The sequence below is a fragment of the Balaenoptera borealis genome (assembly GCF_965194805.1).
Source record: "Balaenoptera borealis genome assembly, chromosome: 19".
In the NCBI taxonomy this organism is placed as follows: Eukaryota; Metazoa; Chordata; class Mammalia; order Artiodactyla; family Balaenopteridae; genus Balaenoptera; species Balaenoptera borealis.
Genome location: NC_138878.1, coordinates 55262105 through 55273950, shown reverse-complemented (window position 1 = coordinate 55273950; position 11846 = coordinate 55262105). Strand labels below are relative to the sequence as shown.

At 56.4% G+C, this 11846-nt stretch overlaps 2 protein-coding genes across 3 annotated transcripts; one reads left to right on the top strand and one right to left on the bottom strand.

The window, feature by feature from the left end:
- Positions 1 to 320: 320 nt before the first annotated feature.
- GGN (gametogenetin) lies at positions 321 to 4277 on the top strand. 2 transcript variants are annotated; one of them, XM_082367319.1, is made up of 3 exons: positions 321 to 518; positions 1294 to 3166; positions 4093 to 4277. In XM_082367319.1, the coding sequence occupies exons 2-3, from the start codon at positions 1296 to 1298 to the stop codon at positions 4208 to 4210; spliced, it is 1989 nt and encodes a 662-aa protein (XP_082223445.1). In that variant the 5' UTR covers positions 321 to 518; positions 1294 to 1295; the 3' UTR covers positions 4211 to 4277. The 2 variants fall into 2 exon arrangements, with proteins under 2 accessions (XP_082223445.1, XP_082223444.1); XM_082367318.1 differs by having other exon boundaries at positions 1277 to 3166.
- An 826-nt stretch (positions 4278 to 5103) lies between these two features.
- Positions 5104 to 10829, bottom strand: PSMD8 (proteasome 26S subunit, non-ATPase 8). The gene is made up of 7 exons (XM_082367432.1): positions 10452 to 10829; positions 9357 to 9429; positions 9124 to 9226; positions 7773 to 7938; positions 6693 to 6793; positions 6056 to 6167; positions 5104 to 5339 (listed from the first exon to the last, which is right to left on the bottom strand). Exons 1-7 carry the CDS (start codon positions 10812 to 10814, stop codon positions 5202 to 5204), a joined length of 1056 nt encoding a protein of 351 aa, XP_082223558.1. The 5' UTR covers positions 10815 to 10829; the 3' UTR covers positions 5104 to 5201.
- Between the last annotated feature and the right edge of the window lie 1017 nt (positions 10830 to 11846).

Here is an 11846-nt window from a genome sequence, read left to right as displayed (position 1 = left end):
CACGGAGGAAGGGCCTTCTGGGCGGGCCCGAGGAAGGAGAGGGTCTAGGGAAGAGAGGTTGCCAAGTCCTAAGAGGGCGGAGCTTATAAGTAAACTGTCTTTAGGGGCTGGACGACGGAGAGCTCCAAAAGGGAGGAGCTACGTAGCAGTGTTTGTAATGGGCGGGGCTTCGGGAGAGAGACTAACGGAGAGGGGCGGGGCATTATAAAGGGGAGGGGCTTAAAGCGTTCTATAGGGGTGGGGCCTAGGACTACAAGGCTTGGGGGCAGGGAAGAAGACTCCCGAGTATTTCAAAGGGAGAACCAGGTTCGTAAGGGACCGTGCCCAAGCTGGTTCAAGGAGGGCGGGGCCTCGAGCCCGGGGGCGTGGCCTAGATCTCGGGGTCCGCCCTCGCAGTCTCGCCCACTTGCCTTCACCCGCACCCCCGTTCTTTTCGGTTATTTTCTGCTACGGCCGTTGCCCGCCCTGCCCTGGGCCCAGGGGGCCGCGGTCTGAACTTTGGTCAGCTGGAGGAGTCGGTGAGTGGGATCCTCTGAGCGAAGGAGTAGCCAGGACGGAGCTTGGGTAAAGGGGTGGGGCCTGAGTGTGAGGCCTGCAGCTAGACCAGGAGCGGGAAAAGAAATTTAGGACTAAAGCCTGGGAAGAGGGCAGGACCAAATGATCAACACAGAGAGAGAGATCTGAGGGTTAGAGGTGGTGACTGAGCGGTTAGCCTGACAAGAATACCGGGAATTTGTTAAGCGGAGGCGGGGCCAGACCTGGGGCGGGGGGTGTTGAGAAGGCCAGATTCCCTGACAATCGGGGCAGGACCAGAGGGCGGGGGCGGGGCCTGGGCCTCTGGAGCCTGGAGTCCGCGGAGAAAAGCTTGAACACTTTGTAGGTCTTATAGGCTACAGAGCACAACCATCATGAGTGATGTGGGCTGAATGACTGACAGGAAAGCGGGCAAGACCTGTGTCTTGGAGCTTAGAGACCTGAGACGTGGTCAAAGTGTAGGGATGTGATATGAGGGACCAGCCAGGGAGACAGGGACCCAACCTTAGTACACTAGGAGGATGGAGGACTAAGTATCTGAACAGCAACTGTATGGGGCCACGGGGAAGAAGATGTGAACATCAAGAGTCACGGAACAGGAATGCGGGGAGAGACTAGTGCCTGAGTGGATCTTGGAGGACAAGGGCGGGGCCGGTGCTGACGGATAGGACCAAGTACAGCCAGCCTCGTGGGGACCCCACAGCCCTGGCAGATTGACTGGCGGAAGTTTTTCTGATCACAGTCCCCGACCTCCGTCAGAAATGGGGAACGTGCAGTCGGAGCCGTCCGCGGGCGGGGGCTCCCGAAAAGAGCAGGCCTCGGACCGGTCCTCCAACTCCCGCCGGACATCACTTGTGGAGCCCGAGAGGACCCCCTCCTCCCCGGCCATGCGCCTGGCTCGCGGGCTGGGCGTCTGGTTCCCTGGCAGCTCCGCGCCCCCGGGACTCCTGGTACCCCCGGAGTCCCAGGCCTCACCCTCACCCCTGCCCCTGACCTTAGAACTGCCCTCGCCAGTGACGCCCCCTTCAGAGGAGGCGACTGCGGCCGCGGTCTCCACACCACCCCCGCCCCCCGTGGGGACCCTGCTGCCCGCGCCGTCTAAGTGGCGAAAACCCACGGGCACTCCGGTGCCCCGGATCCGCGGTCTGCTGCAGGCGAGCCATCGCGGCCAGGGCGACCCTCCCAACCTCCGCCCGCTGCCGCCGCCGCCCCGGCAACTAACCGGAGAGGACCCCGACCCTGTCCCGAGGGCCCCATCCCCGACTCCGCCCCCCTTGGAGCCGCGGAAGCCGCCACTACCGACACCTTCCGATCCGCAGCCCCCGGAACGCAGAAGCACTCCTGCTCTGGCCACATCCGCCGCAACCCCTACAGAAAGCCAGGCCAGGCACGGTAGCGAGGGCCAGACGGCCGGCGGAGCCCGCAGAGGGGCACCTCCCCAAGCAGGCGAGGGCGAAATGGTCCGGTCTGTGACCTTCGAGCCCGGCCTGAGCCTGTTGTGTAAAGTCACCTTCAAGTCGGGGCCCCAGCTGTCCCCTGCGGCGGCGTCGAGTTCCTTAGCGGCCAAAGCCTCTCTCGGGGGCAGCGGCGGAGGAGGACTCTTCTCCGCCGCCTCGGGCGCCATCTCCTACGCTGAGGTCCTGAAGCAGGGACCTCTGGCTCCTGAGGCCTCTCGCCCCTCGGGAGAGGTCCCTCGGGGAACTCAGGAAGCAGAGGGCGGTGATGGAGACGGCGAGGGGTGTTCTGGACCACCCTCGGCGCCTGCGTCCCACGCCCGGACCCTTACTCCTCCATGCTACACCACCTTCCCAGGCTCGAAGCCCAAATTTGACTGGGTGATCCCCCCTGATGGCCCTGAACGCCACTTTCGCTTCAGTGGAGCTGGCGGAGGCGTCGGGGCGCCCCGACGGCGCGCAGTCGCGCTCTCAGGGCCCAGGGGCTCCCCGCCGCCTGCGGCAGGGCAGATGCATCCACCTCCCGGGCCCCGGAGGCCCGCACCCGCCTTGCTGGCGCCGCCTGTGTTCATCTTCCCGGCGCCCACCAATGGCGAGACTGTGCGCCCCGGGCCTCCCAGCCCGCAAGAGTTGCTGCCGCCGCCGCCAGCGCCGCAGCACCCACCCGCGCCACCACCCACGCCGCCTCCCGCGCCGCAGCCGCCCGTGCTCCAGCCAACGCCGCTGCCCGTGGCCCTCCCGCCCACACCAAGCCCTGGCCACTTGGAGTCGGCCGTGGCTCCCGCTCCGGCTCCCTCTCTGCCCCTCGCCTTGGCCGCTGACCAGGCCCCAGGCCCGGCCCCACCCCCGGCTCCAGCTCCCACCGTGGCTGAGCCATCCCCACCTGCGGCCGCGCCCGTCAAGGTCCGCACGCGCCGGAACAAGGGTCCCCGCGCAGCCCGGGCCGCTCCGCGTGAGAATGGCGCGCCTGGAGATGGTCCTCGCGAATGTACTGCAACTACTGTGACTGACAGCGGTGGTGGAGGGGGTGGTGGCAGCGGGGCTCCTCCAGCGGGGACGGTTAACTCGGGCGCCACGCGCCACTGGCCATCCTTCCAGGTGCTTAACTCTTGTCCCTTCAAGTGTTACTGCCGCCACCAGCCACGCCATCGCCGCCTGCCACGCAACGTGTCTGCCTGGTGAGGGGAGGTCGAGGAGTAGGGAGGGGAGGCATACCCTTCCAAGTCCTGAACCCGACTTTCCTGGAGTGCCCCATTCAACCCTTTGGCGTCCTGACCCCAGCTGACCCTAGACCCTCCCCTTGGCTGCATCTCAAACCCAGCTGAGCTCCAACCCTTCAGAACCAAGAGGAGCCTTGGTATCATGCTGATCCCTGACAGAGAACACCTTGGCCCCGCTCCTTAGTATCCAGACCTCCATCGTGACCCTTGACCCTCTTATTACTCTCTGGAGCCATCAGGGAGGGAAAACTGGTCCCAGCTGGCCTGACCCTATTCACTGCCTTGACCCTGTCCCTGATGACATCAAGAAGGACCACATCCCAGGCTCTTCAGGGATGGGATGGGAGATGATGGTCTTCTGGAACCAAACGGGTATAAATGCAGGCCTCCAAAGGAAGCCCCAGGCCTAGCCCCCCAGACTCCTTACCCCTCCAGCCTTTGGCACCTTCTCCCGACTGACCCAAGACTTTGACCGCCACTTTGAGGGCACTGATATCCCAGTCCTTGTGGTGCAGAGGTTACTCCTGATTCCGCAGATTCAGGGGAGACACTGCATCCTCCAGTTACCTCTCCTTCACCCCTAAATCTCAGGATCTGGTCATCAGGGTCTGTCTGACCCTGGCTCCTGAGGAACCTGAATAACTGGGAGACCCTCTGCCCTGGTACCTCTGGGGCTCAGCTGGGACCTGAAGGGGGAGTTGGGAGAACTACTATCACCAACCCTCAGCCCCCTTTCCTACTAAGTTTAAGTGGATACAGCCCTGCCCTAAACTACCTTTGGGATATTCAGACACGGTCCCTTATACAGATGGAGAAAGTGGAGCCTAGGAAGGGTAAGGGCCTGGCCACATAGCCAGGTCCTGAAGATTCTACCCTCTCCCTAGGCTGAGCACACCCACCAACCACCTGAGTGAGCCACGCTGGGTCACCACCATCACGTTGGCCGGCTCCCTGGTAGCTGGGCTGGAGCACTACGACTTGCAGGCTACCCATTCCAACTGAGTGCAGTCTGCTCAACGCCCTCTGCCTTCCTCTCCTTGACAATAAAATAACCATCCAGATGCCTAGATGCCTAGATGTCTGTCAGTCACTGGCTAAGGGTTGAAGGGGTGGGGCGGGGCAGAGGTCTCCATGAAAGCACCACATCCTGGCCACAGGAGGCTGGACCCAGACTAGCAATAAGAGAGGTTCCATTCATCCAGCACCTGGACTGATGCACCCAGGGGTGAGATGTTCTCATTCCCCTTAATACCATCAGCCCCATTTCCAAGCCGATCTGGTGCCAAGCACAGGGGTTCAGTGCAAATCACTCTGGAAAGCAGGAATGATCATTCCCTTTCTGCAGCTGGGGAAACCGACTCTAGGAGACTTTCTTGAAAATCCCACAAACCACAAATGGCTCAGCCAGATTTGGACTCTGCCTTAAACACCTTCTTGAGAACTTCAAGGCAGGAAACAGGCTGGGAGGTGCAGGAGGTCATAAGTCACAGCACTGGCTCAGAAGAGTGGGAACCAAGGCAAGCCCATGGCAGGGCCCATGCCTTCTGTTCCACAGAGGTCCATTTAGCATGTCATTTTAAAAAACTGGTTTAATTCATTGCAAACATTTTTCAAAATCAGGACACTTCGCCCCCTTCACTGAAACACTCTGGTACGTTGGTCTGGCCTTTCTGTGTCCACAGCTGCCTGCAACAGTCCCTCTACCCGGGGCCTGTGCTCCCCCCGCTGTGCCACTGGGCCCCCACAGTGGACATCTGTGTTTGAGACCTCGAGCAATGGCCACTGGATGGAGGCTGACCCAGGGTTATCTCAGACCTCCTAGGGCCCCCAAACCTCCAAGTTCTTCAGAGATAAGAACTTACGTCCCTACCATTCCACTCGGGGAGACAAGGGCCTAAGAGAGAAAATGTCAATCCACCTTTATTGGGGGAAACCCTGCACTGCAACTGCCTTAAATAATGCAAGCTCTGCTCCACCCCAGTGCCTGGTGGGCTCAGACGATCATCTCCAGCTGCCGGGCATACTCGATGACCTGTTTGGCCAGCTCCGTGGAGGGGATGGTGGTATCTTCCGGCTTCTGCTGCTGGCTGGCAAAGCTGTAGTAGTTGTTGAGGCCCAGGACCCACCCTCGCTGCAAGAAGGGAGAGATGAGATGGGTCGGTGATCACACAGGCACCCTCCCCTTACCCATGTGGGCCCTGGCTCGCTTTTCTCACCAACCCTACTCTACCCTGCACAACCCTAGGCAAGTAACTTCACCTCTCTGTGCCTCAGTTTCTCCATGTTTGAGATGGGGACCCTAATCACACACTTTTCTGGGTCTGCTGTGAGGATTCAGTGAATCAAAAGTGCTGAGAATAGTGTTTGGACCAGAGTAAACGATCACTAAGTATCAGCTGTCACAATCGCTCAAGTTCAATTTCACCTCTTCCAGTCTGATCTTGACCCTCCTCAGTCACCAGGGCTATCGCACCCCATGCATCAGCATCTCCAGGGGCACTGCTCCCACACAAATACCCCAGACCAAATGAAGCAAAGTCTTGTGGGGAAAAGCTGCAACCTCCAAGGAATTCTGATAAGCCCAGCAACCAACATATGCTAAGCCTCCACCTGCACCTGGTGCCAGGTGCTGGGCTAAGCTCATCCCACATATTAAACTCTAGCCCCTTTCTACACGTAGGGAAACTGAAGTTCGGAGAAGTTCGGCAACTTGCCTGAGGTCACACAACTGGATTTAAACCTGGGCAGTCTTGCTCCAGTGTCCCTCCAGGCCACCCCACCCTGCTGTTAGTGAGTGCACCCCTTGGCTCGCTGGTCCTGTGGTCCCTTGCCCTCCACCCCAGCCACCTTCTTGGCGTAGTCTGTCATCTTTTTGGGTGTGTTGAAGAAGAGGATCCGGGTGGCCTCAGTGAAGAGGATTTTTTCATAGGCCTTCTCGATGCACCCAGCAATCTCATCCCTGGGGGAAGATGAGATTCTCATTACTGAGCACAGACAACTCTCCAGGCCCTGTCCTCTCAGGCCGGACCCTTCAGTTCAGCACTGATGGCTGGAATGTGTTACCTGCCCCGTTCAACCAATCAAGGCTCAGGTGAGAGTAGCTTGACTAGAGTTGCAAAGCTAGGGCCACAGTAGGGTCCACACTCAGATCTCTGGGACTCCTGGGCCCACACTCTGAGATGAAGCTATATGACTCGTGGAGCACTTCCATGAGAAGCAGCAGGGTCTCTGTCTGCTGAGTGCTGTCTGGGTGCCAAGTCCATACTCAGGGTCTGATGTCCACAGGCATACACATACACAGCCCATCGTGAGATGAGGGCTCTTACCCCCATCTCACGACCAGTTCCAGTTCACAGAAAAGGAGACCTGATATGCCCAGCTTCCCCAGATCACAAGTGGCCAGAATGGGATTTAAACACAGAGCTGTCTGACTCCAGAGTCCAGGCTCTTTCTAAACTCCACACGACCCTGGCCCCCCACACACCTGATAGTGTCAAGCAAGATGTCGATGAAGAAGGTATAGCTCTCAGCAGGGATGTTGCCTTTGGCCAGGAACACCTTGTTGTAGCTGCCCTCCATCAGGTACTGCAGAGAACAGGGGTGAGGAAGAAGAGAGGGTGAGGAAGAGGCAGCACAGGGGCCTACCCGCTGAGGCCTCACCATACTCCCAGTGCCTCCATAATCTACACTCTACTAGAACACTCTCTGCCATACAATCACCCATTCCCCATGCAGACTGGGTCCTACTCTTCCCGGAAGCCCTCCCTGGTTTTCACACACACACACACACACAAACACACACACTCTCCAAGCCTGCCCTTGGTTAGTATCTAATTATCTATTTTCCAGGAGGGAGACAGAGCTGGAGGCACCCCAAGCTCATTCCTCCACATCTTTGCCCAAGCTGTGCTGCCCCTGCCATAAATGCCCTCTCTCCCATCCTCTCCCCACAGCGAAATCCTCCCATGAAACCTCAGCTCTAAGAACTACTTCTTAACCTTAGGTACTACAGCTCTTCCTTGACTCTGCTCACCTTGTTCCAGAAACCGTCCTCTTTGCTGCCCCTCAAACACACCAGGCATGTTTCTGCCTTGGGACCCTCGGACTGGCTGTTCCCTCTACCTGGACCATTTTCCCCCCAGATGACCACGTGGTTGGGTTCTTCACCCCTTTCAAGTCTTTCTCAAGTTTCATCTTTTCAGCAAGGCATTCCCTGACCACCCTGCCCCTGCCCCTCCACCCTCCTTCCTGCTTTATTTTTCTCCACAGCATTTCACATCTGACAGACCATATACAGGTTATTTAATCTTTTTGTTTATTGTCCACTTCCTCACCTGAATGTCATCCTCACAAAATCAGAGATTCTAACTGTTTTGTTCACTGTAGAGTCTGAAAACCAACCACAGTGCCTGGTACAGGGCTGGGGCTCAATAGCTGTTGGACAAATGAGTCCATAGGCTGAAAGATGGGTGAACCCTCTCATTTGGGAGGAAGCCCTCCCGAATGTCTGTCCCTGTACCACTCCCTTTAGCCAGGCCCTCCCCTCCCCCTTCCTCAGCCTCACTTGCTCGAGGGACACCGGATGCTTGATGTATACATTGGTCTGGATGTCCTTGGCAGGCAGACGCTCCAACTCTGTGTGGAACTCAGCCACCCGGTTCTGGGACAGCAGGAAGAGAAGGTTGAGGCCCAAGAGCTGGTGCATGTAGGCTGACTCCGGGAGCTGCTCCCTGTGGACCAGGGTGGGACACCAAGGTAAGGAGGGCTTAGGTACCGACCAAGCGCCCCACTCCAGGCTTCAGGGAACCTGACGACTGCCTGATGCTCTCTCCTTGGAGGGGTAGCGAGTCCTGGGTTTTCAGATGAAACTGAGGCCCAAAGAGACATGAAAAAGTCACAATCATATGGGCCCCAGAAAGTGACCTCACACCAGTAAAGTGACTTAGCCTCAGTTTCCCCAACTGTAAAATGGGTATCACCACAGTACCCATCTGACAGAGGTGGGTTAAATAAATAAGGGTTAAGTTATTAAATGATTTAATCCAGGTAGTGATTAGAACAGTATCTGGCCCAAATAAATACTATATAAGTGTTAACTATGATTATGATATTAAGAATCATCACCTTCACTTTTTGGGGGAAACTGAGGATTAGGGAAGTAAAGTCATTTGCCCAAGACCATATAATCAGGAAATGGCAAAATTAGTTTCAAACTCGGGTTTGTCTGGTTTCTGATGTCAAATTCTTAATCATTAGTCCATGCAAGCCCCATTCAGTTATGAAGCCATTCAGTTTCATATTCAACACACAGCCAGTGAGTCCCTGCTCTGGGCCCGGCTCCATGCTAGGCAGTGCTGGGACACAGCAGTGACTAAGACCCTTCGCTTACAGAAGACTCACAGTCCAGTGGGAGAGACAGGGCTGGGATGGGGGAGACGCAGACAGACGGGTCCGGGCTGACACAGCCCTGGAGGCCACAGGAAAGAGCCTGGTCTGAAACCTGAGGGCTATGGGGAGCCAAGACCGGTTCTAAGCATATGATAAACATGGTCAAATTTTAGTGTCACAAAGAACCTACTGGCTGCCATGGAGGGATGAATCTGAGGGGACAAGGCTGGGGCCAAGGCAGGTAAAAGGGGATAGTGGCTACATTGGGGAGTGGAAATTTAGAGAGGGAATGTGAAGGTGGAGACGGACTGGAGCGCAACAGAGACTGGATGGTATAATCCCAGACTCAGGACCTCCAGGCCAACCCCTAACCCTGAGGCTTCTGGCGACACAGCTATGCAAAGGGGTAATTCCCAAGTGAAGGAAGATGTCTCAAGTGGCTAGAGCAACAAGGATAAAAAGCCATCATGTAACACCCCCGCACACACACACACGCAAACCAAATTAGGGACAGGGCCCATCCTCACTTGTAATCGAAGTAATAGCATTTGAGCTGGGCCATGTACCGCTCGAAGGAGGGGATGTCCTTGCGTAGGATACTCCACTGGGCCCCGATCTCCAAGATGTCACCTGTAGGTAACAGGGGAAGCTCTCAGGAGGTGACTGTTCTCCGACCCTGACCACCAGTGCTGCCATTCCTGCCATGACCACAGCCCATAACCACCACCACCACCACCCCCCCAACCCCAGTGACACTCACGGGCCAGAATGAGCTGCTGTTTGGTCAGTTTGGTCCCTGTGGTTGGCAGGAAGTTGAGCTCCAACAGAACCAGCTGACGAGGAGGGCAGGGGAAGGAAGGAAAGAAGATGGGACTTCAAGTACAGGTTACTTACCTTCTTCTAGGTCTTGGTTTTCCCTCCTAGAAAATGGAGCTAATCATCATCCCTGACTCATAAGGTTGTTATGAGTATTAAAGGAGTCAGTCCTCATAAAGCCCTCAGATCAGGGCCTGGGCACATGATGAGGGCTCATTTAAGATGACCTTATATTGCAAGTATTAATAGATCCACTGGGGAAACAGGAAGGCCACTCCATGCCTGACCCAATGGAATCAAGGGGTGGGGAGACACTAGCACCTTCAATTCTTTGGCAATCTTTTCCCATACTTTGGTGGGCTGGGCCCAGCTACCCCCCTCCATCTACACCAGGGAGGAAAGGGTGCTAACCTCTTCCCATAGTCCAGCCCACACACCATCCCTTATCAGATACACCCCCGTCAGCAACTTGGTCCAGCCCACTGTATTTGTACTCTCTCCCAAACACACTTGGCCTGAAGCAACCGGAGCCCCATTCTGGTCCTCTACTATAAGAATATTTTTCCTAAGTTCAGTCTTGCCCTCACAACTTGGCTGGGCCCCTCTCCCCACAGACGCATCCCTAAGCCCCAGATTTCTCAGATCCTAACTTGACCTGGTCCTAACCAGGAACCCCATCATCTCAGCCTCCTCCTTCCATCACCCTGTCCAGTCCTCATTCCCCACATGGTGTCGTCCAGAACCCTCCATCAGAAAAACTCTGACAGCCCCGTCCTGCCACTTCAGCCAGCTAGGTCTCCAAGCACCAAAATTTTAACTTCTCACTCGTCTGTGCCAGAAACTCTTTCCGTCACCCCCCCACCGTGGGGCCGCACTTGGTCCATTCCAGACCCCTCTCACGTCTTCATTCCTCCAAGCCCGCACTTTGGCTGTTCCGAATCCTTCACCCTATTGGATCGCCCAGCCCGTCCTAGTCGTGTCGGCGCTGCGGGCTCCCCCTGGGTCTGGACCCCTCAAAGCACCCCCGGCCGATCCCTACCTTGAGACGGCCGAGCTCTTCCCCGCACTTGCTAAGATTGGGGCTTTTACGGTTCCATTCGCCCTTGAGTTGCTCGTACATGCCGGCCGCGGCCTGCAGGACTGCGCCCGAGGCCGCCGCAGGCCCCGAGCTCGAGGCGCCCGCCACCCCGTTCACCGCCGCGGCCGCCATCTTCCGTGATGCGGCAAACCGCCCTCCCGATTTACGGCAGCGACGCCTACATCGCCTCGCCCGGCGGAAGTGGGGCCGAGAGGTGGAGCCCAAAGCCGGGGGCGGGGCTGCGACTGTCTGCCTCCGCCTGCCGGGGTTAGCATTCAGTCGCTCTCGGGGAGGTGCCCTCGGAGCCCGGCTTTTAAGGAACATGTTAGTCGGAGCTCCGCCTCTGCTGTCACTCAAGATGGCGACCGGAAGTCGCCACCTGCCCTAACTGAAAATGGCAGCGGTCGCAACGCCTCCCCGCCTCCCGTAGCCAATATGGCCGCCCTAGCTTCAGCGTGGGCTTTCGAGATGCTACGTTTCTGTCTTGGAGATTACACCTGCGTGGCAGCTTTTCTAAACCAAGAGGTGGCGGTGGTGGAGCCATTTGGATAGCTGTGTTATTCTTCCCATGTTACAGACAGGCTTTGAGAGGCTGGGTAAACCTCCAAGAGACTAACGGCTGAGATTTGACCCTAGGTCTCTCTAGTCTCTCAGTGCGTGCGTCCTTCCACACTTTCTCCGAGCTTGTACGAATACGCACAAACTTTACAAAAATCATCCAGTCTTAATGACTTTAAATGCCACCATATATGCGGAGGATTCCCAATCTTTTTTATCCCTACCCCCGATTCTTCCATTTATATCACACCCGCCTATTTAACATCTCCACTTTTTCTCAATTCTCTTGTCTCCATCATTTAGAATGTCAACTCCATGAGAGAAGGGGTATTTATCGGTTTTCTTTACTGCTGTATTCCCAGCACGAGGCAGACAGTCAATGAATATTTGTTGAATGAGTGAATGAGTGGGTGTGTAAACAAGTTGGGTCTTCCCCACCCCCACCCCCCAAGCTGCACCGGTGGCTTGCGGGGATCTTAATTCCCCCACCAGGGATTGAACCCTGGGGCCATAGCAGTGAAAGCCCAGAGTCCTAACCAGTGGACTGCCAGGGAATTCCGAAGTTGTGTCTTTAAAAAAAGTTTTTAAAGAAAAACTGCATCGTACTATACATATTTTCTAAAAAACACAGAGCTTTTTAGCAATACACTAAAGACATCTCTGGAGATCAGTGGGCATATTTCTGACACTTTAACGAAAACGGCTGCATAATATCCCACAGCGTGAATGTACAATCCATGTAATGGTTCCCATATTGATGTTTGTGTTATTTTTGTTTACTTGTTTGCCACTTCTAAC